Below are 27,307 nucleotides of genomic sequence, written 5' to 3' on the forward strand. Positions count from 1 at the left end.
TTTCAATGGGGTTCGTGTCCAGAACAGAACTTTATCTAAAGTCCAGCTGAACCCGCAGAACCTGAACTTTCATGGGTCCGCTCGTCGCTATCCATAATTTATAGATTAAAATTAACTTTATAATTAACTTTGTTCTTGGGAAAACCCCTTTAAGAGTTATCAAAATAAAAGTAGGCAGCTGAGTGGTCTGACTGCTGCTGGAATTGTACTCTTTATTCTGCAGAGCTCAGAAGACGTGCAGCTTTCAGTCACTCACATCAAACAAATTATTAATATCCTGAGGGACTTTATCCGCTCCCCGGAGCACAGAGTGATGGCTTCCACCATCTCCAAACTCAAAGTGGATCTGGACTTTGACAGCACATCTATAAATCAGATCCAGCTTGTCCTGTTCGGCTTCCAGGATGCGGTGAGTAGTCAATATCTACACTGCAGTATAGTCACTGTGATATTGCTTGTCATGGCACAGTCTTTTCAGTGCTTATATTTCACTGATTACTCATTATTTCTTTGTCGCTCCATTGGGAGACCCAGACAATTGGGTGTATAGCTATTGCCTCTGGAGGCCACACAAAGTATTACACTTAAAAGTGTAAGGCCCCTCCCCTTCTGGCTATACACCCCCAGTGGGATCACTGGCTCACCAGTTTTGTGCTTTGTGCGAAGGAGGCAACACATCCACGCATAGCTCCACTTTTTAGTCAGCAGCAGCTGCTGACTATGTCGGATGGAAGAAAAGAGGACACATATAGTGTCCCCAGCATGCTCCCTTCTCACCCCACTGTATGTCGGAGGTGTTTGTAAGGTTGAGGTACCCATTGCGGGTACGGCGGCAGGAGCCCACATGCTGATTCCTTCCCCATCCCTTTTTACAGGGCTCTGGGTGAAGTGGGATTTACCGGTCTCCAGGCACTGAGACCGTGCTCCATCTACAGCCCCTGGAGAAGATGCTGGATGGAGCGGAGTACATCAGGGACATGGCCCTGCTTCCTCAAGGTACTCTGTGTCCCCGTGCATTTGGCGCTCACACCGCAGCATGCTGGGTGTTGTAGTGCGCCGGGGGACATCAGCGCTGCGGCGCCTGTGCCATGGCCTCATTCAGCTTTGCTGAAGCAGGCTCACTTATGGGAATTGGTCGCGCCGGCCGCTGGGACTGCGGCGCGGCTGGCACTTGTAGTGCGCCGGGGACTTCAGCGCGGCCTGCGCTTTTACGGCGGCCGCGCTGATAACTAGAGTCCCCGGCTTTTGCGGCCTACTTCCGTTCGTTCCCGCCCCCAGACCTGCCAGTCAGGAGAGGGGCGGGACGCTGGCCACTTCCAGGAATCGGTCGCGCCGGCCGCTGGCAGCGGCGCGGCTGGCACTTGTGGTGCGCCGGGGACTTCAGCGCGGCCCGCGCTTTTACGGCGGCCGCGCTGATAACTAGAGTCCCCGGTTTTTGCGGCCTGCTTCCGTTCGTTCCCGCCCCCAGACCTGCCAGTCAGGAGAGGGGCGGGACGCTGGCCACTTCTATGAATCGGTCGCGCCGGCCGCTGGAACTGCGGCGCGGCTGGCACTTGTGGTGCGCCGGGGACTTCAGCGCGGCCCGCGCTTTTACGGCGGCCGCGCTGTTAACTCGAGTCCCCGGCTTCTGGGCCTAGCTCCCTTCGTTACCGCCCACAGCCCTGACAGTCAGGGTAGGGGCGTGACGCTGCATAGAACAGAGCTGAGAGCTGGAGTATGTTTTGCATACTCCACCCCTCTCACTGTGTGCACTGTGAGTCCGGATTCCCGCACTTTCTCAGGCACGCCCACGGCTTCCTTCTCTACAAGGACACCGGCAGCCATTAGTGTCAGTTTCTGTACGATACAGAGACAAGTGTGGAAGACCCTGGCATTCTGATAGTCACACAATCGCTGTAACAGGCGTTAAGCAGCACCTGTGGTGCTAACCCCACTAGTGCAGAAGTGCACTTATAGATATGCTTGTACTATATACATTGCACTGTTTGGTCGCACGTTGTATATACCCTCCTGGATTATGCGGAGGAGTTATCAGCATATTCTCTGTGTAAAACAAAGGTGCAGAACCACATGTTTTTCTATACAGCTGGTACAGCATGTACGGCTATACGGCCGGCAGGTACATAGACTCCCATTGTATGCACTAATGGCCAGGGGATGAGGACGGTGTCTGCAGTATTTACTGACGGTTTTTCTGAGACTATGGCTATGATACTAGAAGCCTAGCAGTCCGGACATGTCTCTCACAATATGGGCACTGTTGAATCATTGATCCATGGCCCCCCTCAGTGTGAATAACTAACAGCTCCGGGAATGTCACACGCATCCCAGAGTCACGGCTCTGCACGGACGTCAGTCCCAGACAGCCTAAGTGGGCTCGCTATGAGCGGCCTCGGTTTCATCAGGGTCCTAACAGAAGGACTCGCTGTGTAATGAGGCGGAAGTAGCGGCTCAGGATTCTGATCCTGAGACCGCTCTCAATCTGGATACACCTGATTGTGACGCCATAGTAAATAATCTTATAGCGTCCATCTATAGAATGTGGGTTATTTCTCACAGCTCCTCCAGTGGAGGAGTCAGCTTCACGTATTTTTCTAGACCACTCTGCCTTCAGAGAGGCAGTCCAGGAACACCACGCTTATCCAGATATGCGCTTCTCCAAACGGCTTAGGATACACGTTATCCCTGTCCCCTGACTTGGTCAAGGACTGGACCCAATGTCCCGAGCGGCATCCTCCAATCTCCAGGCTTGTAGCTAGATCCATAGTTGCAGTGGGAGATGGAACTGCAAACTCAAAGATGCCACTGACAGACAGATGGATCTCTGGTCGAAAGCCATCTATGAGGCTGTCGGCGCACCGTTGGCTCCGGCATTCTCTCCCTTGGGGCACTCCAAGCTATTTCAGCTTGTCTTACACAGATTGACACGGTTACACGTACATCTGTGCCGCAGGTGGCATCCTTAACCTCTCAAATGTCTGCATTTGTTTCTTACGCGATTCAGGTTGTCCTGGACTCTGCGAACCGTGCGGCGGTAGCCTCCGCTACTCCGTGTTTTTAAGCAGAGCCTGGTCTGCTCGTTAAGTGAATGGAAGGCAGATTCTGCTTCCAAAAAAGGTTGCCTAACCAGTTGCCTTTTTCTGCTGACCGACTGTTTGGTGAGCGTTGGATGTAACCATCAAACAGTCCAGGGGTAAGGATTCATCCTTTCCTCAGCCCGGACACAACAAACCCCAACAGAGCAAGAGGCAGTCGGGGTTTTCGGCCTTTTCGAGGCTCGGGCAGGTCCCATTTTTCCTCGTCCAATGTGGACTCAAAAGGATCAGAGGAGCTAAGATTCTTAGCGGGCTCAGTCTCGCCCAAAAAAGCGACAGTCTGAAAACCCGCTTCCAAGGCGGCTTCCTCATGACTTGCGGCCTCGGTCGGTAGCAGGCTCTCCCGCCTTGGCGATATTTAGCTGCCATAGGTCAATGACCATTGAGTGTGAGACATTCTGTCTCACGGGTACAGGATAGAGCTCACTTCTCGTCCTCCAACTCGATTCTTCAGAATTTCTCCACCTCCCGGCCGGGCCGCTGCTCTTCTGCAAACAGGGTGCACTCTATAGGCAGAAAGAGTGATGACCCCCGTTCCTCTTCAGGAACAAGGTCACGGTTTTTACCCCAAATTCTTTGCGATACCTATAACAACGGGCCGTTCCGTCCCGTTCTGGATCTAAAAATGCTCAGCAAGCTCGTGGACACCAGGCGGTTCCGGATGGAATCCCTCCGCCATGTCATCGCCTCAAGGTCCCAAGGATATTTCCTAGCATCATTAGGCATCAAGGATGCTTATCCACACGTGCCGATTGATCCAGAGCACTAGCGTTTCTACGCTTCGTTATAGGAGACGAACACCCTCTGTTCGTAGCTCTACCTTCCGGCTAGCGACAGTCCAACTGGTCTTCGCCAAGGTCAGGGCAGCAGTAGTCACAGTCCTGCACTCTCAGGGTCACTCTGTGGTCCCGTATTTAGACGATCTACTTGTCAAGGCACTCTCTTAGGAAACATGCCAACACTGCCCGAACGTTGCGCTGGAGACTCTCTAGAGTTTTGGGTGGATCATCAACTTTTTAAAGTCAGATCCGACCCCGACCCTATCGATAACATATCTAGGCATAGAGTTTCTTACTCTCTCAGCGATAGTGAAGCTGCCGCTAGACAAACAGCATTCACTACGGGCTGCAAGCTCTTCTTTAAGAACCAGTCGCACACATTGAGACGCCTCATGCACTTCCTACGTAAGATGGTAGCAATGGAGGCAGTTCCTTTCGCGCAGTTTTACTGCGTCCACTACAATGGGACATTCTCCGCCAATGGGACGAGGAGTCGACGTCCCTCAACAGAGTCGTCGTTCTTTCTCAGGCGGCCAAGGAATCTCTACGGTGGTGGCTTCTTCTCACCTCTTGGTCAAAAAGAAGGTCCTTCCTATCCCCGTCCTGGGCGATAGTTACGACAGACGCGAATCTATCAGGGTGGGGAGCAGTTTTTCTCCACTACAGCGCTCAGGGTACGTGGACTCAGCAAGAGTCCACTCTTCAGATCAATGTTCTTGAACACAGAGCAGTGTATCTTGCCCTACAATCCTTCCAACAGCGGCTGGAAAGCAAGCATATCCGACTTCAGTCGGACAGCTCCACAGCGGTGGCATACATCAACCACCAAGGAAGAACGCGCAACCGGCAAGCCTTCCAGGAAGTCCGGCAGATTCTGATGTGGGTGGAAGACGCGGCATCCACCATATCCACAATTCACATCCCAAGTGTGGAAACTAGGAAGCTGACTTCCTAAGTCGCTGAGGTGTGGCCGAAAGAGTATGGTCTCCTCACCCGGACGGGTTTCAGGAGATCTGGCGCCGCTGACAGAGGCCGGACGTCGATCTAATGGCGTCACGGCACAACAACAATGTGCCAGCTTCATGGCACGGTTTCACAATCATCGAGCTCTGGCGGCAAACGCCTTAGTTCAGCATTGGTCGCAGTTCCAGCTACCTTAGGTGCCACCTCTGGCATTGTTGCCCAGAGTACTGCGCTAGATCAAGACCGACTGCGGCCGCGCCATCCTCGTCGCTACAAATTGGCCGAGGATGTTGTGGTACTCGGTTCTGTGGTGCCTCACGGTAGGCTAACCGGGGGCACTACCAGACCAATCAGACTGGCTGTCTCAAGGGCCATTCTTCCATTTGAATTCTACGGCCCTCAACCGGATGGTGTGGCATTGAGTCCTGGAACCTAGTGTCGTCAGGATTACCTCAGGACGTGGTTGCCACCATGAGACAGGCTAGCATACCAACGTCCGCCAAGATTGACCACAGGACGTGGAAGATGTTCTTATCTCGGTGCTCGGCGCAGGGTGTTTCTCCCTGGCCGGTTGCATCGTCTATGTTTCCTTCCTTCCTGCAATCTAGGTAGGAAAATGGGTTGTCGCTCAGTTCCCTTTAGGGACAAGTCTCAGCGCTATCTGTATTTTTTCAGAAACGACGACTTCCTCAGGTACGCACGTTCCTACGGGGAGTTTGTCTTCTCAGCACTCCGTACAAGCGGCCGTTAGAGCCCTGAGATCTGAACAAGGTTCTAATTGCTCTCCAGATGCCGCCTTTCGAGCCTTTGAAGGATGTCTCCCTTCCCGTTTTTCACGGGAAGTGGCCTTCTAGTAACGGTCTCGTCTCTTAGGAGAGTTTCCGAGCTAGCAACGCTCTCATACAAACTCCCTTCCTGGTCCTTCACCAGGACAGGGTAGTTCTGCGTCCGGTTCCGGAATTTCTCCCTAAGGTGGTATCCCATTTTCATATCAATCAGGATATCACCTCACCTTCTTTGTGTCCTCGTCCAGTCCATCAATTTCAGAAAGATTTGCATCTGTTGGTTCTGGTGAGAGCACTCAGGTTCTACTTCCCGCATGGCGCTCCTGCGCCACCCGGATGCACTCTTTGTCCTTGTCGCTGGTCGGCGTAAACAGTCGCAAGCTTCCAGATCCACCCTTGCTCGGGGGCTCGAGGAACCAATTCTTGAAACCTACAGTTCTACTGGGCTTCTGGTTCTCTCAAGGCCGAAGGCCCATTCTACCAGAGCCGTGGGTGCATCCTGGGCATTACGGCACCAGGCTACGGCTCAGCAGGTGTGTCAGGCACCCACCTGGTCGAGTCTACTTACTTTTACCAAGCATTATCAGATGCATACCTACGCTTCGGCAGACGCCAGCCTAGGTAGATAAGTCATTCAGGCGGCGGTTGGCCACCTGTAGGAGAGGGCCGTTTGACGGCCCTATCATGAGGTATTCTTTTACCCACCCTGGGATTGCTTTTGGACATCCCAATTGTCTGGGTCTCCCAATGGAGCGACAAAGAAGAAGGGAATTTTGTTTACTTACCGTAAATTCCTTTTCTTCTAGCTCCAATTGGGAGACCCAGCACCCGCCCTGTTTTCTCGGGGTTTTTCTGTTTTTTCGGGTACACATGTTGTTCATGTGGTATGGTTCAGTTCTCCGATGTTTCCTCGGATTGAATTGGTCTTTAAACCAGTTATTGGCTTTCCTCCTTCTTGCTTTGGCACTAAAACTGGTGAGCCAGTGATCCCACTGGGGGTGTATAGCCAGAAGGGGAGGGGCCTTACACTTTTAAGTGTAATACTTTGTGTGGCCTCCAGAGGCAATAGCTATACACCCAATTGTCTGGGTCTCCCAATTGGAGCTAGAAGAAAAGGAATTTACGGTAAGTAAACAAAATTCCCTTCTTTACTGGATTCTGGAATATGTCAGGATGAAAAGCACATTTAGTGATAACATGTTGTGTTTAGCTTGTGTTCTTCATTTGCAAGTGACATATCCAATATACTCAGGTTAACAAAGTCCTAAGGAATCACCTAATCCGACCTCATTGGATGTTCGCTATGGATAATATTATTCGACGTGCAGTGCAGGCAGCGGTGACTATCCTTATTCCTGGTATGTGGCTGAGACCTCACTTTTTTTCTTTTCTTGAATTGAAGCGTACAGTACGTAACGTTTTAAACACATGCTTGATCCCAGCCTTGGTTCCAATCATTTAGCCGGGGCTGCCTTACTGAACAATCATGGCTGTACTCATTGCCTGTGCTGTGATCACACTTAATGTTCCATGGTTGACATCCTAAGCAGTCAGGAATCAAGAAACAGTGAGCTAGGCGCTCCATCCAGAAGAGTGGGACAGAGCGACATGTGGCAGCGAGATAACATTATTCAATTGAAATATGCGTATCCATTTAATATGGATATGATATATTAATGTTAAAAGGTTTGTCCAGTCTTGTGGTTAAAGTCTGCACTCATTCTGTGTGATTGCAGACTTCTGATTCCTCACAGTGCGCGCACTGTGCACTGTCAGGATTCTTCGGTGTTGCAGGTGGTCATGTGACTGCAAGTATGCGATTTGCATACATGTGGTCATGTGCCGATTATCCATGCACGGCCTTGCTCATTAATCATAATGTGGCCAAAAGTATGCAAATTGCACACTGATGGTTACGTGACTGCTTGCTCTCGCTGTCGACAACTGAGTATCCTAACAGTGTGCGGTGCACATGCTGTAAGAATTCACAAGCCAGGAGTCATGTAGAGTGACTGCAGACTTTCACCACTAGACCGGTCAATCCCTTTATTATTCTCTATTTTATTTATTTGATTCATTATCAAATAATCTATATAAAATCACATACAATATATATTGCTGTATCTCTGCCCATCCCTTCCTGGTTACTGGGGATCCGGTTGGTGGGGCTATCAGAAGAGGACAGGGGCTGAATCCATCTCCTGTTGGTATTTTCAAAATTCAGTTTAGCACCCCTGCCGTGTAACAGTTGTGGGGTTCCAATAATCTGACCACTATTGACTCCAAAGATATATTGTTAGGGAATTTAGACGATGATGATATGTGTAAAGCGCTGTGAAATTCATAAGCTATGCTGAACAATGCTTTCCTATATAAACCTATACATTTCCAACTGTCATTTTACAAGCGACAGTAAGACAATACATGGAAATGTCTGAATTACTGTGATGGTTAGATGGCGGAGTTGTTGCTTTGTAGAGCCGAGTACATAGCTGCCATCTGGTCTTCTTTCCTTGTGCTGCACAGAGCTCCGGACACACCTGGGGCCTGCGTCAGAAAGTGAAGGAGTGGACAAAGAGGTGGAAGATGAAGACTACCAGCGAGTGCAGCAGAATAGCTCTGAAGAGGTCGTCATCACTTCCGGTGTCAGCACGCTTAGCTCAGTGGTTTCACATGAGACACAGGGTCATCAGCTAAACCTACAGCTTGGGAAATTGAAACAAGAGACCAACAGGTAGCTGGACATTGTGTTCAGATCACTGCTTCTATCCATTGTATTGTTTTTTCTCGAACACAGGAAGTAATCTTAACAAAAGGAAGGAGGATCACATAGTAAAACACTTCCACTTTGTGATAGGAGGCATTTCTGATTTTTGGCGAAAGAAAAAAAAGGGTTGGAAACATCTCCCAAATTCACAAGAATGAAGCTTAAAGCCTGCTTTACATGTTGCAATTTCGCATACGATATCGTATGCGATTTGCAACGCCCCCATCGTATGTGTGGCACGTTCAATTTGTTGAACGTGCCGCACAAACGATTAACCCCCGTCACACATACTTACCTTCCATACGACCTGTATGTGGGCTGCGAACGTCCACTTCCTGGAGTGGGAGGGACGTTCGGCGTCACATCGACGTCACGTGGCAGCCGGCCAATAGAAGAGGAGGGGTGGAGCTGAGCGGGACGTAACATCCCGCCCACCTCCTTCCTTCCGCATTGTGGGCCGGGAGCCGCAGGACGCAGGTAAGATCTGTTCATTGTTCCCGGGGTGTCACACACTGCAATGTGTGCTACCCCGGGTACGATCAACAATCTGACGTGCAATTCTAGAGAAAGCTACGATGTGTATGCGATGAACGTTTTACCGTTCAATCGCAATCGCACGTACCTGTCACACACTGCAATGTACCTTACAATGCCGGATGTGCGTCACTTACGACGTGACCCCGCCGACACATTGTAAGATACATTGCAGCGTGTAAAGCGGGCTTTAAAGATAAATGTTGTCTGGACCTGGGGATTTGGGCAGGATTGGCTGACCATCTAATGTGTATGGGGCCTACCAACTGTTCCTCCACAGATTGTCGGGGGAAAGAAGCATTCAGCTATAAGAATTTCAACAGCCCCATTCTTTTGTTCTGTTCTGTAACTAGTGTTTTAGCATCTCTCATAGAGAAGACGAGAGTGCCATGCATTGTATATGGGGAAGTCAGGAGAAGTAGCAGTCAGCCGACAGCTTTCTAATGTGTATGGGGGCCTTAAGTATTATAAGGGGTTGTCCAGATTATGTGACTGCTGAATCGTGACAGTGTGCAATTAGCGGCCATGTGCCGATTAGGCATGTGTGGTTTCTATCAGTAAAGGTGAATTGAGAATAGGCAAATGAGTCTAGTCGGTACGATACCGGAAGTATGCAAATCTCATATACTTCCTATCACTATCCGACAGTCTGCTGTTATATTAAGTCATAAAGACTTTATTTTTACTTGTTTCTGAAATGAGCATAAAAAATGAATTGATAGCCCTGGCAAACATTTGTCTGTCTGGTCATTGACTTGGTATGTCAAATAGGCACTTCAGTGCTGTAGGAGATAACGGGGCTCACACAGGGGTCCCTGAAATAGTGACAGTCATTGTAATGTGTCACATGTTCACTCTGATGTCCTACAGAAATCTACCACCATTACGCTACTAAATTGGTGGCATTCCTTAGAGAGGAATAGTTGTGATAAAATGGAGGCTATGAGCAGGCGAGTCTAGCCTTTATAGAAGTGAGGATTGTACAGTATATGGTACTTTATTTTTATATAGGAACATTTTGCTCGGTTGCCTTATTTTTTTGTTTTGTGTATTTGGTCATAGATTATTGGAGGAGCTCGTTCTAAAGGAAAAAGAATATCAGTTTCTTTTAAAACAATGCCTGGAACAAAGAAGCCACGACTTGCATCTCCTTCAGATCAAATCTAGCATGGGTAATTATTCCTCCACACATTTCTTGATTTCTATCCATAGATTTTTTTAACTACAGATTCTTGTAGTTGCTTTTTTCCTTTTTTTTCTTAGATGTTCCCAGATCTGCATCCTATGTGTCCATAGGCATTAATAGAGACCAGGAGCTGATGGACTGGCTGCGACAGCAGGGCGCTGCAGAGGAGGTGGTGGACCAGGTACTGGTTAGACCTTATCACACATTATTTTTGCCTCCTTCGTTTTAAAGTTTGACTGATTCATATATATTTACTTGCCAGTTTGTTGGGGAAGATTATACCCTCTATGACGTTCTGCATGAAGTCACCAAAGAGGATCTGCAAAACTTAAAACTCCGGTATGACACTGCAAATGTGTGTTGGATAAAATCAGATGTGGGGTAAAAATGGCATTTTGGGAGTTGGACTGTGTGCTTCACATGGACAGGCATAGGGGCCTTAAGGGCAAATCCAGAGTAAAAGGTCCTTCTGTGCTATCCACACACCCAGCGAGCCATATAGAAAAACTATCGGCACTGGATACTTCATTACGTTGTCAGGACAAAAATTAGATTGAGTTTGGATCCTGAAAAAGTCATTGTTACTCTTTTGGAGAGGTCACATAAAAAGTGTACTAATCAACCGGGCCAAAAGAAACAAAATTACAATTTAACAATGACATGTCACTTGCCACAAATGTGCAGTTTGCTTTTTTTACATGATGCATGTACTGTTCTGTTCAATATGTTGTTGTTTTCCTTTTGTTCCTGCATGTCTCTGTTCCTGAGATATAGCCCTGTCTTCAATATATACAAATAGTCTTGTTAGGGTACTTTCACACTTGCGTTGTTTGGCAGCCGTTGCAATCCGCCGCTTTGGGATACAGCGCAATCCGTTAACGGATATGCACTGTTTCCCATTGACATGTATTGATGACGCATTGCGACGGATGGCCTTGGGTTGTATCCGGCGGCCGACGCTGCCTTGCATCCGCCGGGCGGAAAGAACGCAGCATGAAGCGTTTTTCTGCGCTTCCCAGAGCGTAAAAAAACCGCAATGTGCTGGATTCCATCGGCGTCCGTCATTTTTATAATGGAAGCCTATGGTGGTGGAATCCGTCGGAATCCGTCATTTGATGGATTCCTGTGACGGATCCGTCTTTACGCAACTGCGCATGCTCAGTTGAGTAAATTGCTGAAAAAAAAGCTACAACGGATTCCGTTGTTTTGCAGGATCCGTCGCATCAGTTGTGCCACTATATGCAACGCATACGTTACATCCATCACACAACGCAATGCGACAGATGCCGCACAACGCAAGTGTGAAACTAGTCTTAAGCTGGTGTCACACACAGCGACAACGACGTCGCTGCTACGTCACCATTTTCTGTGACGTTGCAGCGACGTCCCGTCGCTGTCGCTGTGTGTGACATCCGGCAACGACCTGGCCCCTGCTGTGAGGTCGCCGGTCGTTGCTGAATGTCCAGCTTCATTTTTTGGTCGTCACTCTCCCGCTGTGACACACACATCGCTGTGTGTGACAGCGAGAGAGCGACGAAATGAAGCGAGCAGGGAGCAGGAGCCGGCGTCTGACAGCTGCGGTAAGCTGTAACCAGCGTAAACATCGGGTAACCAAGGGAAGACCTTTCCCTGGTTACCCGATATTTATCTTCGTTACCAGCCTCCGCTCTTGCTGCCAGCGCCGGCTCCTGCTCTGTGCACATGTGGCTGCAGTACGCATCGGGTAATTAACCCGATGTATACTGTAGCAAGGAGAGCAGGGAGCCAGCGCTAAGCAGTGCGCGCGGCTCCCTGCTCTCTGCACTGTGACATGTAGCTGCAGCACACATCGGGTAATTAACCTGATGTGTACTGTACCTAGGAGAGCAAGGAGCCAGCGCTAAGCGCGGCTCCCTGCTCTCTGCACTTTGACATGTAGCTGCAGCACACATCGGGTTAATTAACCCGATGTGTACTGTACCTAGGAGAGCAAGGAGCCAGCGCTAAGCGCGGCTCCCTGCTCTCTGCACATGTAGCACAGCGACGTTATGATCGCTGCTTCTGCTGTGTTTGACAGCTAAGCAGCGATCATAACAGCGACTTACAAGGTCGCTGTTACGTCACCGAAAATGGTGACATAACAGCGACGTCGTTGTCGCTGTCGCTTAGTGTGAACCCAGCTTTAGTCAACTGAGTGTCATCCTCAAGACCAAAAAAGAGCTGAGGCGTGAAGACCACTCCTATTTTACCAGAAAGACTAGATTTGTATACAAGGAAGAGGCAGCATATATCAGGAACAGAGAAGTAGGAACAAAAGAAAAACATCAGATCTAGAACAGCAGCAGTTCCAACATGTAAAAAAAGTATGCCAAACAAGTCTTTTTTAACGAATACTTTACCTTTACTATGGATTTTAGAGTTACTAGGGACTGTTGGTATGATGATTGATTGTAGTAATATACTCTGTCTTTCTCTGTATCCCAGGGGTGGACCTCTCTGCAGGATCTGGAAAGCTATCACCAAACACCGGAAGCCTAAGAAAATCCTTGGAGTGGATAATTGACAGTATAAATATTTCTGACCTGTAGAAAAACAGAATGTAAAGTGTAACATATAGAAAAACATTCCTACTCCTAAATTATTTATCTTTTGTATATGGTTGTATAGGCAATACCTCCTAGGTGTATGTTATTTCTTCTACGTAGAGGTTTTAAAACTGATGTACTGTAACTAGTGTGCAGAGAGTTGGGCATTTTGTCTCAAAGAGCCTGATCGTTGAGAAGTCTGATATACTGCAGCAATGTAGCAAGTGAAGAGCATCAGGGGTCATATATATTATATATACACATATTCTGCACAACTTTATCCCTGACCTGTCTGGTGTGTTCCTTGCTTTTCATGATGCTGTTTGCTCCCTAATGGTCTCAAACAAATCTCTGAGCCCTTCACAGAACAGCTGTAGTTATACTGACAATAAATGACACACAGGGGGACTCAATTTACTAAGTAGGTGATTTCTTGAGACAATTTATTTAGGGGTATTGGACTATAGGGGGCTGAATACAAATGAACATAATTTTCAGATTTATATTTTTTCAGTATTTAGAAAACTACGTATTATTTCTTTTACACTTCACATATACTTGCTACTTAGTGTAGGATATCACATAAAATCCCACTAAAATATATTTAATTTTACAGGTATAAATTGAAAACAAGTCAATGGAGACATGTTTGTTTTGAATCCAAATCATAGATGAAAATTACCCATACCAGTCTATGAGTCTGAAAATCATGCATAGCACATGGAAGACAAAACTGTGCTGTCCATGATTAATCCTGCAATGAATAGGAGACGCTTTGTAGTTTACTTTTTCTTGTCATGTGTGAAAAAATCACTGACATTACACTAATATTAAAAGCTGACACACTTACCAAACACTGATGAAGCAAGGACCATTTTTTGCGTACAAGAAAAATCACTGATATCTGAATCAGGACTCAGACCGTTTAGGTTTTTGTGCCTCTATTACACACTGCATTCATTTGTATAGGAAAATGTAACCGGTGCAGATTATAATGTAACACATTCTGCTGTTTCCTCCCCAGGGAGATACATAGGATTTATGCTGGCTTCTTCATAAACATTTATCAGTCCGTATTCATGTGTGCTCCTGATCATGTCACTGTTACCAAGCTTTATCCATCCTGATCACAATGTCTGATGCTGCTGTTCAGAATATTCATCCTAAATGGCAATGATTGTGTATTCCAGAAGACAACTAAGTGGTTGAGGAGCTTGGACATGAGATCCCCCACCACAGATGCCTGGGATTTTTTGGGGTATAGTTTTCTTTGTAGAAACCAGGAACCAAATTTGCAAGGCGATCGGAAAGCGCTGCACTAAGCCACTTTACATTTAGAGCGATGCAGTCACAAGGTTTTATTACCCTTCTGTCACTTTGTTTCTTAAATGCTTACATTTCAAATCATTTTCTTAGTATTGTGCACTTGCAAGTGGAAGTAAATGTAAAAACAAGAAACATTGAGTATATGGTCATTCTGGGACTTGTAGTGCCATAATACTGTACCTTTTAATAAAGCAATTACATCTAGAGAGCAAAGATCAGGATCATCAAGAATGCAGCCAACCAATTGTGTGAAGGATCCCATCGACACTAAATTAGACTAAACAGGCTGATCCATTAAAAAAAAGGTGTAAATGAACAGGACGAGCGCAAAGCGAGTAGTAATCAGTTCATATCATATACTTTATTCCAGCAGACAAAAAAAAAATCCAATATCACCGATCACTGTCTTGGTAGACCATAGTCTGTTGTTGGCCATCACATATAATCTTAAAATAATAATCACTGAAATAGTTAAAATAGAAGATTAAAATCCAAAGGGTGAGAGAATTAAAATTGTGGAAGGAAACATACAATTTTGCCTTTTTTTCACAGATGTCAGAGGTTTTGCCTGGGTGGCAGTCCGCTATATCAGGGTCCTTTCTTAATTGTAGCCCCTAGTCTAGACACCCAAAATATGAATCGGCCATTTATCTAATGTGTGTGGGTCCTCCCGCTATAATGTGTCAGCGGAGATGAGGTCTGGAGATTGGAATCAAGCTGCCCAATCCTCTAAGCTGCTGGAAGATGATTTGAGCTAAGTGTTCCTGTGTAAGGGGAAGTCAGGGGCGGGGGCCCAACAACAATTCGACAGACAGCTACCCGTTATCTAATGTCCTTGGTTGGTCCAAAGGTGAGACAGATGTGCGCCTGTCTAACATATGGCACTTTTTTCAAATTAATAAATGGTGCCGTATAAAGGTCAGTGATAATAAAATATTATTCCTTATTCACAGCCCACAATGCCCGGCCCAACTGCGGGTCTCCTGCCCTGCATCAACACCCTCATAGGCTGTAAAATACGGCTCTGCAAAGGCACTTGGTGCAAACTGAGGATATTTTTTTTCTGTACTCTCTGCCAGCTCTGAGTGTGGCTTGAATTCCATCATGACTTCTAAAAAATAATAATAAAAAGATGGCGAGCAATCCACAAACCCCTATTACATGTAATGACGAACATACATTTTTCTATAAAGAGGTCTATGAACATATTCTAGGAATACGTTTCAGGAAAACAATGAGATAAAGATAAAGCAGTGTTGCTGCAATTGTATAATGTTGGATGAGTTCTGAACAGCATCCGACCAAAGGCTACAGGTGCGTCCTCCCTATAGGGGCAAAGTAACTCTGAGTCTATGTTGCTCAGTTGTCACGTGTGTACATGAGGAATAACAATTTCTGGCTGTAAGGCTGGAGTCACACTTGTGAGAGACTCGCGCGAGTCTCACATCACATCACCCGGCGTGGCCACACCTGACAGAAGCGGGTCAGCTGCATGTATTTCTTTGCAGCTGAGATGCTCCTGTCCGGAGAGCTGCAGGCCATGTCGGGTGATGTGATGCAAGACTTGCACGAGTCTCTCACAAGTGTGACTCTGGCCTTACTGTGTTTTTCACCAGTTTTCAACTCTGCAGGATCTATTTTTTTTTTAATTCTCTGAATTAATGAAAGTAGACTAACTGCTATTATATTTCCTATGGACGGTAACAGAACAATTCCTGCTTCTTTCTTGGTTTAGTTCATGTTCAAAAGTACCAGCTGCATTGAGGAGATCATACAGCAGTACTGAGCTGTGTGACTGCGATTCCAGCTCTTCTTGGTAAATATAACTTTGGTACTATCTGCCTGAGTTGTCTGCCATTCTTCCTCACTCCTCCCCTTTCTACCTCTCTTCATATACTGTAAAAGGATGTGTAACCTGGCCCCTCTCTCTGTGCTGGCAGTTTTTTTTGAGAGTTGATTTAGAATTATGGAGGTTGGGAGGTAAAATATATCTTTGTACTGTGTTAGCCAGTAGAGATAAAAAAAAAGTTTGTTTAAAAGAACTGAGAGTCCTCAGTAGTTGATACCTTTTAATGGCTAACTGAAAAGATGGTAATAATTGCAAGCTTTAGAGACTGTCAGGTCTCTTCTTCAGACTCAGTATAACACAAAATCTGAAAAGTCACATATTTATACACAACAGGACATAGTAAGAAAAATATGTCGCTGTCTAGTTGTGCGCGTTTCTTCAGAAGTGTCTTTAGTTCCATAAAGATTGGGAGGAAAGTGGTTCATAAGTGGCGAAAGAAGCAGGATTCTCTAATAAAATATATTACAAACTTTATTATATTCACTTGTAATATTCATGTATACAAAATTTCTTGAACGAACAGTGATTGTTTAACCCCATCACGACCAAGGACGTACTGGTAGGTCCTTGGCTGTGTCTGTCCCATTACTATGATCAGCAGAAGCGATCAGTGAAGCTACAAAGTCCCCTAGGGTGACTAGTAAAATCAATAAAAAAAAGTAAAAGAAAAAAAGTTTTAAAAATGAAAAAAATTCTATGCCATCAAAGCGATTCCAGCAGCTAAATATTAAAGGGATTTTTACAGTTAGAGCAGTCAGACTGTGCAAAGCCCTACCACAAGAGGTAGTAATGGCAGATACTATAACAGCTTTTAAAAAAAGGGCTGGATGATTTCCTCAGTGCTCACAACATTGTTGGTTATAAGTGATAAAATGTATAATTGGTGGAGGAAGGTTGAACTAGATGGACCAAGGTCTTTTTTCAACCTTTGTAACTATTTAACTACAGTATATATAAAAAACCTAAAAGTTCAAATCACCCCCCCTTTTGCCCCATTGAAAATAAAACAAAAAAAATGCACATTTGGTATCGCTGCGTTCTGAAAATGCCCAAGCTATCAAAGAATAAAAAAAAAATATAAAATCAGTTAATCTGATCGGTACACAGAGTAGGAGAAAAAAATTCCAAACAGCAAAATTAGTTGTTTGTTTTTTTTTTGTTCGCCGCAATATTGCATTAAAATACAATAATAGGGATTTAAAACATCACATCTAGACAAAAATGGTCTAAAGACGCCAGCTCATAAACGCAAAAAGTAAGCTATCACTGAGCCCCAGAATCCGAAAAATGAGAACACTACGGGTCTTGGATAATGGAGACAAAAGCGCAATTCTTTTTTTTGACAAATCTGATTTTTTTTCAACATTTAGATACAAGTGCATCTCAATAAATTAGAATATCATCAAAAAGTTTCAGTAATTCAATACAAAAAGTGACATGCATATATTATATAGAGTCATTACACACAGAGGGATCTATTTCAAGTGTTTATTTCAGTTAATGTTGATGATTATGGCTTACAGCCAATGAAAACACAAAGTCATCTCAGAAAATTAGATTATATAGGACGAATTGTAAAAATGATTTTAAATTCAGAAATGTTGGCTCCTACTGAAAAGTCTGTACAGTAAATGCTCTCAATACTCGGTCAGGACTCCTTTGCATGAATTACTGCATCAATGCGGCATGGCATGGAGGTGATTAGCCTGTTGCACTGCTGAGGTGTTATGGAAGCCCAGGTTTCTTTGATAGCAGCCTTCAGCTCGTCTGTATTGTTGGCTCTGGTGTCTCTCATCTTCCTCTTGACAATACCTCATAGATTCTCAATGGAGTTTAGATCAAGCAGAGTGATACTGTGGTTATTAAACCAGGTATTGACACTTTTGGCAGTGTGGACAAGTGTCAAGTCCTGCTGGAAAATGAAATTTCCATCTCCAAAAAGCTTGTTGGCAGAGGGAAGCATGAAATGCGCTAAAATTTCCTGGTAGACGGCTGCGCTGACTTTGGTCTTGATAAAACACAGTGGACCTACACCAGCAGATGACATGGCTTCCCAAACCATCACTGATTGTGGAAACTTCACACTAGACCTCCAGCAGCTTGGATTGTGGCCTCTCCACTCTTCCTCCAGACTCTGGGACTGCGATTTCCAAATGAAATGCAAAATTTACTTTCATATGGAAACAACACCTTGGACACAAACAACAATCCAGTTCTTTTTCTCCTTGGCCCTGGTAAGACGCTTCTGGCGTTGTCTTTTGGTCATGAGTGGCTTCATACAAGGAATGTGACAGTTGTGGCCCAAGTCCTGGATACGTCTGTGTGTGGTGACTCTTGAAGCACTGACTCCAGCAGCAGTCCACTCCTTGTGAATCTCACCAAAATTTTTGAATGGCCTTTTCTTAACAATCCTATCAAGGCTGCAGTTATCCCGGTTGCTTGTGCACCTTTTTCTACCACTTTTTTCCTTCCACTCAACTCTCCATTCATATCCTTGGATACAGCACTCTGAACAGTCAGCTTCTTAGCAATGACCTATTGTGGCTTACCCTCCTTGTGGAGTGCGTCAATGACTGCCTTCTAGATATCAGTCAAGTCAGCAGTCTTCCCCATGATTGTGTTGCCTACTGAACCAGAATAAGGGACCATTTTAAATGCTTAGGAAGCCTTTGCAGGTGTTTTGTGGTAATTATTTTAATTTTTGAGAATGACTTTTTCATTGGCTGTAAGCCATAATCATCAACATTAACATAAGATCACTCTGTGTAATGACTCAATATAATGTGTTTTTGTATTGAATTACTGAAATAAGTTAGATTAGAATGTAATCAAAAAGTTATTGAGAGGCAATTGTAAAAGTAAAACTATACATGTTTGGCATCTATGAACTCCTACTGACCTGTGGAATCCTATTGGCAGGTCTGTTTTTCAAAATAATGAACTCGATAAATAAACAATTGTGCAATTGCACTTTTTTGCAATTTCACTGCACTTGGAATTTTGTTCCTGTTTTCCAGTACAATAAAGGGCAGAATGAATGATGGTGTTCAAAAGTACAATGCTTCCCGCAAAAAAGAAGGGAATTTTGTTTACTTACCGTAAATTCCTTTTCTTCTAGCTCCAATTGGGAGACCCAGACAGTGGGTGTATAGCTACTGCCCTCTGGAGGCCGCACAAAGAACTACACTTAAAAGTGTAAGGCCCCTCCCCTTCTGGCTATACACCCTCCCGTAGGAGTACAGATTCCTCAGTTTTAGTACCAAAGCAAGAAGGAGGAAAGCCAATAACAGTTTCAAAAACAAATTCAATCCGATAACATGATCGGAGAACTTAAGAAACAACATGAACAACATGTGCACCCGAAAAACGAAACCCTAAGAACAAATAGGGCGGGTGCTGGGTCTCCCAATTGGAGCTAGAAGAAAAGGAATTTACGGTAAGTAAACAAAATTCCCTTCTTCTTTTTCGCTCCTAATTGGGAGACCCAGACAGTGGGACGTCCAAAAGCAGTCCCTGGGTGGGTAAAAAGATACCACATGAACGGGCTGTCAGACAGCCTCTTCCTACAGGTGGGCCACCGCCGCCTGAAGGACCTGTCTACCTAGGCTGGCATCTGCCGAAGCGTAGGTATGCACTTGATAGTGTTTGGTAAACGTGTGCAGACTCGACCAGGTAGCCGCTTGGCACACTTGCTGAGCCGTAGCCTGATGCCGCAATGCCCAGGACGCACCCACGGCTCTGGTAGAATGGGCTTTCAGTCCAGATGGAATCGGAAGCCCAGCAGAACGGTATGTGTGAAGAATTGGTTCCTTGATCCACCGCGCCAGGGTGGATTTGGAAGCTTGCGATCCCTTATGCTGACCAGCGACTAGGACAAAGAGCGCATCAGAACGGCGTAGAGCCGCCGTGCGAGAAATGTAAATCCTGAGTGCTCTCACCAGGTCCAACAGATGTAAACCCTTTTCAAATTGGTGAACTGGATGCGGACACAAAGATGGTAAAGTGATATCCTGATTGAGATGAAAGGAAGAAACCACCTTGGGAGAAAACTCTGGAATTGGACGCAGTACTACCTTGTCTTGGTGAAACACCAGGAAGGGAGATTTGCAAGATAACGCCGCTAGCTCGGACACTCTTCGAAGAGACGTGACCGCCACAAGAAAAACTACCTTTTGTGAAAGCCGAGAAAGGGGAACCTCTTTCAAAGGCTCGAAAGGCGGCTTCTGGAGAGCAATGAGAACCTTGTTCAGATCCCAGGGTTCCAATGGCCGTCTGTAAGGAGGAACGATATGACAAACTCCTTGGAGAAACGTGCGTACTTTAGAAAGCTGTGCCAAGCGCTTCTGAAAGAATACGGATAGCGCGGAGACTTGACCCTTAAGAGAGCTAAGCGACAAGCCTTTTTCCAACCCAGACTGCAGGAAGGAAAGAAAAGTTGGCAATGCAAATGGCCAGGGAGAAAACCCTTGAGCCACGCACCACGCTAAGAATATCTTCCACGTTCTGTGATAGATCTTAGCTGAGGATGGTTTTCTAGCCTGTCTCATTGTGGCAACAACTTCATGAGATAAACCTGAGGCCGCTAGGATCCAGGACTCAATGGCCACACAGTCAGGTTCAGGGCCGCAGAATTCAGATGGAAAAACGGCCCTTGAGACAGCAAATCTGGACGGTCTGGTAGTGTCCACGGTTGGCCTACGGTGAGATGCCACAGATCCGGGTACCACGACCTTCTTGGCCAATCTGGAGCGACGAGTATGGCTCGATGGCAGTCGGACCTGATTTTCCGGAGAACTCTGGGTAACAATGCTAGAGGTGGGAACACATAGGGGAGTCGGAATTGCGACCAATCCTGAACCAAGGCGTCTGCCGCCAGTGCTCGGTGATCGTGAGACCGTGCCATGAAAACTGGGACCTTGTTGTTGTGTCGTGACGCCATCAGATCGACGTCCGGCGTCCCCCAGCGGCAACAGATCTGCTGAAACACGTCCGGGTGAAGGGACCATTCTCCTGCGTCCATGCCCTGGCGACTGAGAAAGTCTGCTTCCCAGTTTTCCACGCCTGGGATGTGAACTGCGGATATGGTGGACGCTCTGCTTTCCACCCACGTCAAAATCCGTTGGACTTCTTGAAAAGCTTGGCGACTGCGTGTTCCCCCTTGGTGGTTGATGTACGCCACCGCCGTGGAATTGTCCGACTGAATCCGAATCTGTTTGCCTTCCAGCCATTGTTGGAAGGCTCGCAGGGCAAGATAGATTGCTCTGATTTCCAGAACATTGATCTGCAGGGTGGACTCTTCCAGAGTCCACATCCCCTGAGCCCTGTGGTGGAGATACACCGCTCCCCACCCTGATAGGCTCGCATCCGTCGTGACCACTGCCCAGGACGGGGGAAGGAACGACTTTCCCTGTGACAATGAGGTGGGGAGAAGCCACCAACGCAGAGAGTCCTTGGCAGTCTGAGAGAGGGAGACAGTCCTGTCGAGGGACGTCGATTTCCCGTCCCATTGGCGTAGAATGTCCCATTGTAGAGGGCGCAGATGAAACTGCGCGAACGGGACTGCCTCCATTGCTGCTACCATCTTTCCTAGGAAATGCATGAGGCGCCTCAGTGAGTGCGACTGGCTCTGAAGGAGAGATTGCACTCCAGTCCGTAGCGAGCACTGCTTGTCCAGTGGAAGCTTCACTATCGCTGAGAGAGTATGAAACTCCATGCCAAGATAAGTCAGAGATTGGGTCGGGGTTAGATGAGACTTTGGAAAGTTGATAATCCACCCGAAACTCTGGAGAGTGTCTAGTGCCACCTTCAGACTGTGTTGGCATGCCTCTTGAGAGGGTGCCTTTATAAGCAGGTCGTCTAGATACGGGATGACCGAGTGACCCTGCGAGTGCAGAACAGCTACTACTGCTGCCATGACCTTGGTGAAGACCCGGGGGGCTGTTGCCAGACCGAAAGGTAACGCTACGAACTGCAGGTGTTCGTCGTGTATGACGAAGCGTAGGAAACGCTGATGCTCTGGTGCGATCGGCACGTGGAGATACGCATCTTTGATATCTATTGATGCTAGAAAATCTCCTTGAGACATTGAGGCTATGACGGAGCGTAGGGATTCCATCCGGAACCTCCTGACTTTTACGTGTCTGTTGAGCAACTTTAGATCCAGGACGGGCCGATACGATCCGTCCTTTTTTGGGACCACAAACAGATTGGAGTAAAAACCGTGACCTTGTTCCTGAAGAGGGACGGAGGTCACCACTCCTTCCGCTTTTAGAGCGGCCACCGCCTGCAACAGAGCATCGGCTCGGTCTGGTGGGGGAGAAGTTCTGAAGAAACGAGTTGGCGGACGAGAACTGAACTCTATCCTGTACCCGTGAGACAGAATATCCCTCACCCAACGGTCTTTGACGTGTGACAGCCAGATGTCGCCAAAGTGGGAAAGCCTCCCACCGACCGCGGGTGTGGGAATCGGAGACCGCAAGTCAGGAGGACGCCGTTTTGGCAACGGTTCCTCCGGCTGCCCTTTTTGGGCGTGACTGAGACCTCCAAGAATCTGAGCGTCTCTGGTCTTTTTGAGTCTTTTTTGACGAGGCGAATTGGGACCTGCCCGGTCCTCGAAAGGACCGATAACCAGACTGACCCTTCCTCTGTTGGGGTCTGTTTTGTCTGTGTTGCGGTAAGGATGAGTCCTTACCCTTGGAGTGTTTGATGATTTCATCCAAACGCTCTCCAAACAATCGGTCACGAGAAAAAGGCAAATTGGTTAAGCACTTCTTGGAATGAGAATCTGCTTTCCAATGTCTCAACCACAGGACCCTACGCAAAACAACGGAGTTGGCTGACGCCACTGCCGTGCGGCTTGTAGCGTCAAGAACAGCATTAATCGCGTACGACGCGAATGCCGCCATTTGCGAGGTCAATGGTGCTACCTGCGGGGCAAATGCACGTGTGACGGAGTCAACTCGCGCAAGCCCGGCTGAGATAGCTTGGAGTGCCCATACGGCTGCAAAAGAAGGCGCTAATGACGCTCCAATCGCTTCATAGATGGATTTCAGCCAGAGCTCCATCTGCCTGTCAGTGGCATCTTTAAGTGCCGCTCCATCTTCAACTGCAACCAAGGATCTAGCTGCAAGCCTGGAAATTGGAGGATCCACTTTTGGACACTGGGTCCAACCCTTGACCACCTCAGGGGGAAAAGGATAGCGTGTATCTTTAAGCCGTTTAGGAAAACGCCTTTCAGGATAAGCGTGGGGTTTCTGGATTGCGTCTCTAAAGTCAGCGTGGTCCAGAAAAGTGCTTAAAGTACGCTTAGGGTATCTGAAATGGATTCTCTCGTGCTGCGAAGCTGACTCCTCCACAAGAGGAGCTGGTGGGGAAATATTTAACATCTTATTGATGTTAAATATAAGATCATTAACTATGGCGTCACCATCTGGTGTATCTAGATTGAGAGCGGTCCCAGGATCAGAATCCTGATCAGTTACGTCCGCCTCATCACCCATAGATTCATCTCGCTGGGATCCTGACCATTGAGATGAATGTGAAGGCCCGTCATAGCGAGCCCGCTTAGGCTGCCCGGGGCCATCGTCCGAGTCAGAGTCTTCACCCTGAGGTGTATATGCCCGTCCCGGAGCTTGGAGCTGAGGGGGACCAGGGGGCAATGATTGCACAGTGTCCGTGGCCTGAAGTACAGGCCTAGCTCGCAATGTGTCAAGAATTTGTGACATAGTGAGAGACATTCTGTCAGCAAAAGCTGCAAACTCAGTGCCTGTCACCTGGACAGCATTCACAGGTGGTACACCCTGGGTCACGTCCAGCAGAGGTCCCGACTGTGCAAGCGCCGCAGGGGCCGAGCACTGCACACAATGGGGGTCCGTGGAGCCTGCCGGTAGAAAAGTCCCACATGCGGTGCAGGAAGCATATAATGTCTGTGCCTTGGCACCCTTGCGTTTTGCGGACGACATGCTGCTGGCTCTCTGAATGTGAGAGAGTCTATAGCCAAAGGGCGACCAGCGCTATGCAATACAAAGTATTTGTAGCAACAAAATACTAAGAATACTACTGGCACAAGAGGGGGTGAGCCCTGAGGGCTGCTTACCGCCCGCTGAATAGCGGGTAAGAGGCTGCAGAATTCCTTGTCTGGGTCTCCCCGGCTCCCCTCTGCAGCTCAGCGTGTCAGCAGGAATGGCTGCCGGCGTCTGTGGAGAGGGGCGGTCCGTGGGAGTTCCCAAACAAAAGTGCGGGAAACAGTGTCCCCTCTGTGCCGATTGTGAGGGCTGGAGTATGTAAAAACGACTCCAGCCCTCAGCGCTGATGCACTGGCCAGCGTCCCGCCCCTCTCCTGACTGGCAGGTCTGGGGGCGGGAACGAACGGGAGCAGGCCGCAAAAGCCGGGGACTCGAGTTATCAGCGCGGCCGCCGTAAAAGCGCGGGCCGCGCTGAAGTCCCCGGCGCACCACAAGTGCCAGCCGCGCCGCAGTCCCAGCGGCCGGCATGACCGATTTCTAGACGTGGCCAGCGTCCCGCCCCTCTCCTGACTGGCAGGTCCGGGGGCGGGAACGAACGGAAGCAGGCCGCAAAAGCCGGGGACTCGAGTTATCAGCGCGGCCGCCGTAAAAGCGCGGGCCGCGCTGAAGTCCCCGGCGCACCACAAGTGCCAGCCGCGCCGCAGTCCCAGCGGCCGGCGCGACCGATTCCTGGAAGTGTGCCTGCTTCAGCTAAGCTGAATGAGGCCATGGCACAAGCGCCGTAGCGCTGATGTCCCCCGGCGCACTACAACACCCAGCATGCTGCGGTGTGAGCGCCAAATGCACGGGGACACAGAGTACCTTGAGGATGCAGGGCCATGTCCCTGATGTACTCCGCTCCATCCAGCATCTTCTCCAGGGGCTGTAGATGGAGCCCGGTCTCAGTGCCTGGAGACCAGTAAATCCCACTTCACCCAGAGCCCTGTAAAAAGGGATGGGGAAGGAATCAGCATGTGGGCTCCTGCCGCCGTACCCGCAATGGGTACCTCAACCTTACAAACACCTCCGACATACAGTGGGGTGAGAAGGGAGCATGCTGGGAGCCCTGTTTATGGGCCCTCTTTTCTTCCATCCGACATAGTCAGCAGCTGCTGCTGACTAAAAACAATGGAGCTATGCGTGCGTGTCTGACCTCCTTGCGCACAAAGCTAAAACTGAGGAATCTGTACTCCTACGGGAGGGTGTATAGCCAGAAGGGGAGGGGCCTTACACTTTTAAGTGTAGTTCTTTGTGCGGCCTCCAGAGGGCAGTAGCTATACACCCACTGTCTGGGTCTCCCAATTAGGAGCGAAAAAGAAAACCCCAAACCTTCAAATGGCTATACTGACGGAAAAAAAAAACAAGTTATGGCTCTTGGAAGAAGAGGAGGAAAAAAACAAAAAATGGAAAATTGCCTGGGGATGAAGGGGTTAAAGGTAATCTGTCAGCAGAATTTCACACACCAAACAATTTATATGTGCATGTAGCTCTTTTAAAGACCAGTCCACATGGCCGGCCTGCTCGTCTGTTACTTTGAAAGCACTAGATATGCACATAAATAGTTTGGGGAGGAGTGACCAATAGGTTATCCTTTATTTACCTCTTCATGCCATTTCAAAGATGTATATTCTACATTTTATTTTTATTGTTCACACACTACTTTAAATGATAGGAATTGTGATATGAAGAATATATTTTGTAAACAAAGTTTTAAAATCCATCAATGGAATGCTCCATATTCTCCTGTGTAACCCCTGCTCATTAAACTACCTAATTAACATGTGTTAATGACAAAGTCATGGGTGACTGTCTATTACTAGCTTTAGATTTACAGTATTTGGATTATAAATGTTATGCTAACAGCCATCTAATATTCTTACTATGTTGGTATGGCTGGAGTTCAGAGGATGAATTGAAACTTATCAGATGACGTAGAAATTAATGTATTTATTAAAACAGAATATACAACTTGCTAAAGGGGTTCATATAGACACACAAATGGGGGTTGCAAGGTAACAATCATGCACTGTCCTCCATAGTTTATTTCTTTTTTTAGTGTTAACTGCAGTATTTGTCATATACAAGATGAGCCATCTAATTCTGACATTACGATGTCATGTACCTGGTGTCTTATTACCACTGCATTTCATTTCTTAAGGCCCCGTCACACTAAGCAACATCGCTAGCAACATCACTGCTAACGAACAACTTTTGTGACGTTGCTAGCGATGTTGCTGTGTGTCACATCCAGCAACAACCTGGCCCCTGCTGTGAGGTCGTTGGTTGTTGCTGAATGTCCTGGGCCATTTTTTAGTTGTTGCTGTCCCGCTGTGAAGCACAGATCGCTGTGTGTGACAGCGAGACAGCAACAACTAAATGTGCAGGCAGCAGGAGCCGGCTTCTGCGGAGGCTGGTAACCAATGTAAACATCGGGTAACCAAGAAGCCCTGCCCTTGGTTACCCGATATTTACCTTTGTTACCAGCCTCAGCCGCTCTCCCTGTCAGTGCCGGCTCCTGCTCTCTGCACATGTAGCTGCAGGACACATCGGGTTAATTAACCCGATGTGTGCTGTAGCTAGGAGAGCAAGGAGCCAGCGCTAAGCAGTGTGCGCTGCTCCCTGCTCTGTGCACATGTAGCTGCAGCACACATCGGGTAATTAACCCGATGTGTGCTGTAACTAGGAGAGCAGGGAGCCAGCGCTCAGTGTGCGCTGCTCCCTGCTCTCTGCACGTGTGTCTGGTTGCTGGTGAGCTCACCAGCAACTCGTGTAGCGACGCTCCAGCGATCCCTGCCAGGTCAGGTTGCTGGTGGGATCGCTGGAGCGTCGCAGTGTGACATCTCACCAGCAACCTCCTAGCAACTTACCAGCGATCCCTATCGTTGTTGGGATCGCTGGTAAGTTGCTTAGTGTGACTGGACCTTTAGATCTGAATCTGTAAATAAAGTTTCCTTTCAGCAGCTTTATCTCAAGGAGTCTGTAAGATTAACTGGTTATCAGTTCGGTATATGTGTCTACTGCTCCAACTCATCTTGTGATTTTTTTTTTCTTCTACCTCTACCTGCACTGAACTTACCTACACCGTAGCAGTATACGTGGAGCCTTCTGAGAAAGCACAGCACATGGACAGACATCAGAATTTGCCCTTAGGCACTTAACATTTCTTTACGATGCCGAAACAAAAATTCTTCTAATAGCTTAATGGGGTTTGTAAAAGTGAAATGTGTGTTGTATAACTTCATTTTTGTGCAACAGACTTTTTTTTTCTTCCAATTGATTACTTATCAATTTCCCCGATAGTCCGCACGGCAATTAGCAGGTATTGTCAGTGGATAGTACATTATTTGTCACCTTTACCAATATGCTGAGCTGCTTTGATGATTGTAACATACTCATACATTCACCTTTTGTGATCGGAATAAAATAGAGGATGTACTGAAATAAGAGAACACATCA

General features: G+C 47.3%; 1 protein-coding gene across 2 annotated transcripts in view; it reads left to right on the plus strand.

The window, feature by feature from the left end:
- The window catches only part of MAP3K15 (mitogen-activated protein kinase kinase kinase 15), a 272,744-nt gene extending 257,349 nt beyond the window's left edge, over positions 1-15,395 (plus strand). For both annotated transcript variants that reach the window (XM_075335432.1, XM_075335433.1), the window contains 7 exons: positions 224-409; positions 6,875-6,980; positions 8,149-8,356; positions 9,986-10,095; positions 10,187-10,290; positions 10,372-10,448; positions 12,573-15,395. In XM_075335432.1, coding sequence (XP_075191547.1) covers positions 224-409; positions 6,875-6,980; positions 8,149-8,356; positions 9,986-10,095; positions 10,187-10,290; positions 10,372-10,448; positions 12,573-12,651 — 870 coding nt within the window. In that variant the 3' untranslated portion in view covers positions 12,652-15,395. The remainder of the gene's footprint in view (positions 1-223; positions 410-6,874; positions 6,981-8,148; positions 8,357-9,985; positions 10,096-10,186; positions 10,291-10,371; positions 10,449-12,572) is intronic.
- The last annotated feature ends 11,912 nt before the right edge of the window (positions 15,396-27,307 follow it).

Source organism: Anomaloglossus baeobatrachus, chromosome 2 (assembly GCF_048569485.1).
Source record: "Anomaloglossus baeobatrachus isolate aAnoBae1 chromosome 2, aAnoBae1.hap1, whole genome shotgun sequence".
Taxonomy (NCBI): Eukaryota; Metazoa; Chordata; class Amphibia; order Anura; family Aromobatidae; genus Anomaloglossus; species Anomaloglossus baeobatrachus.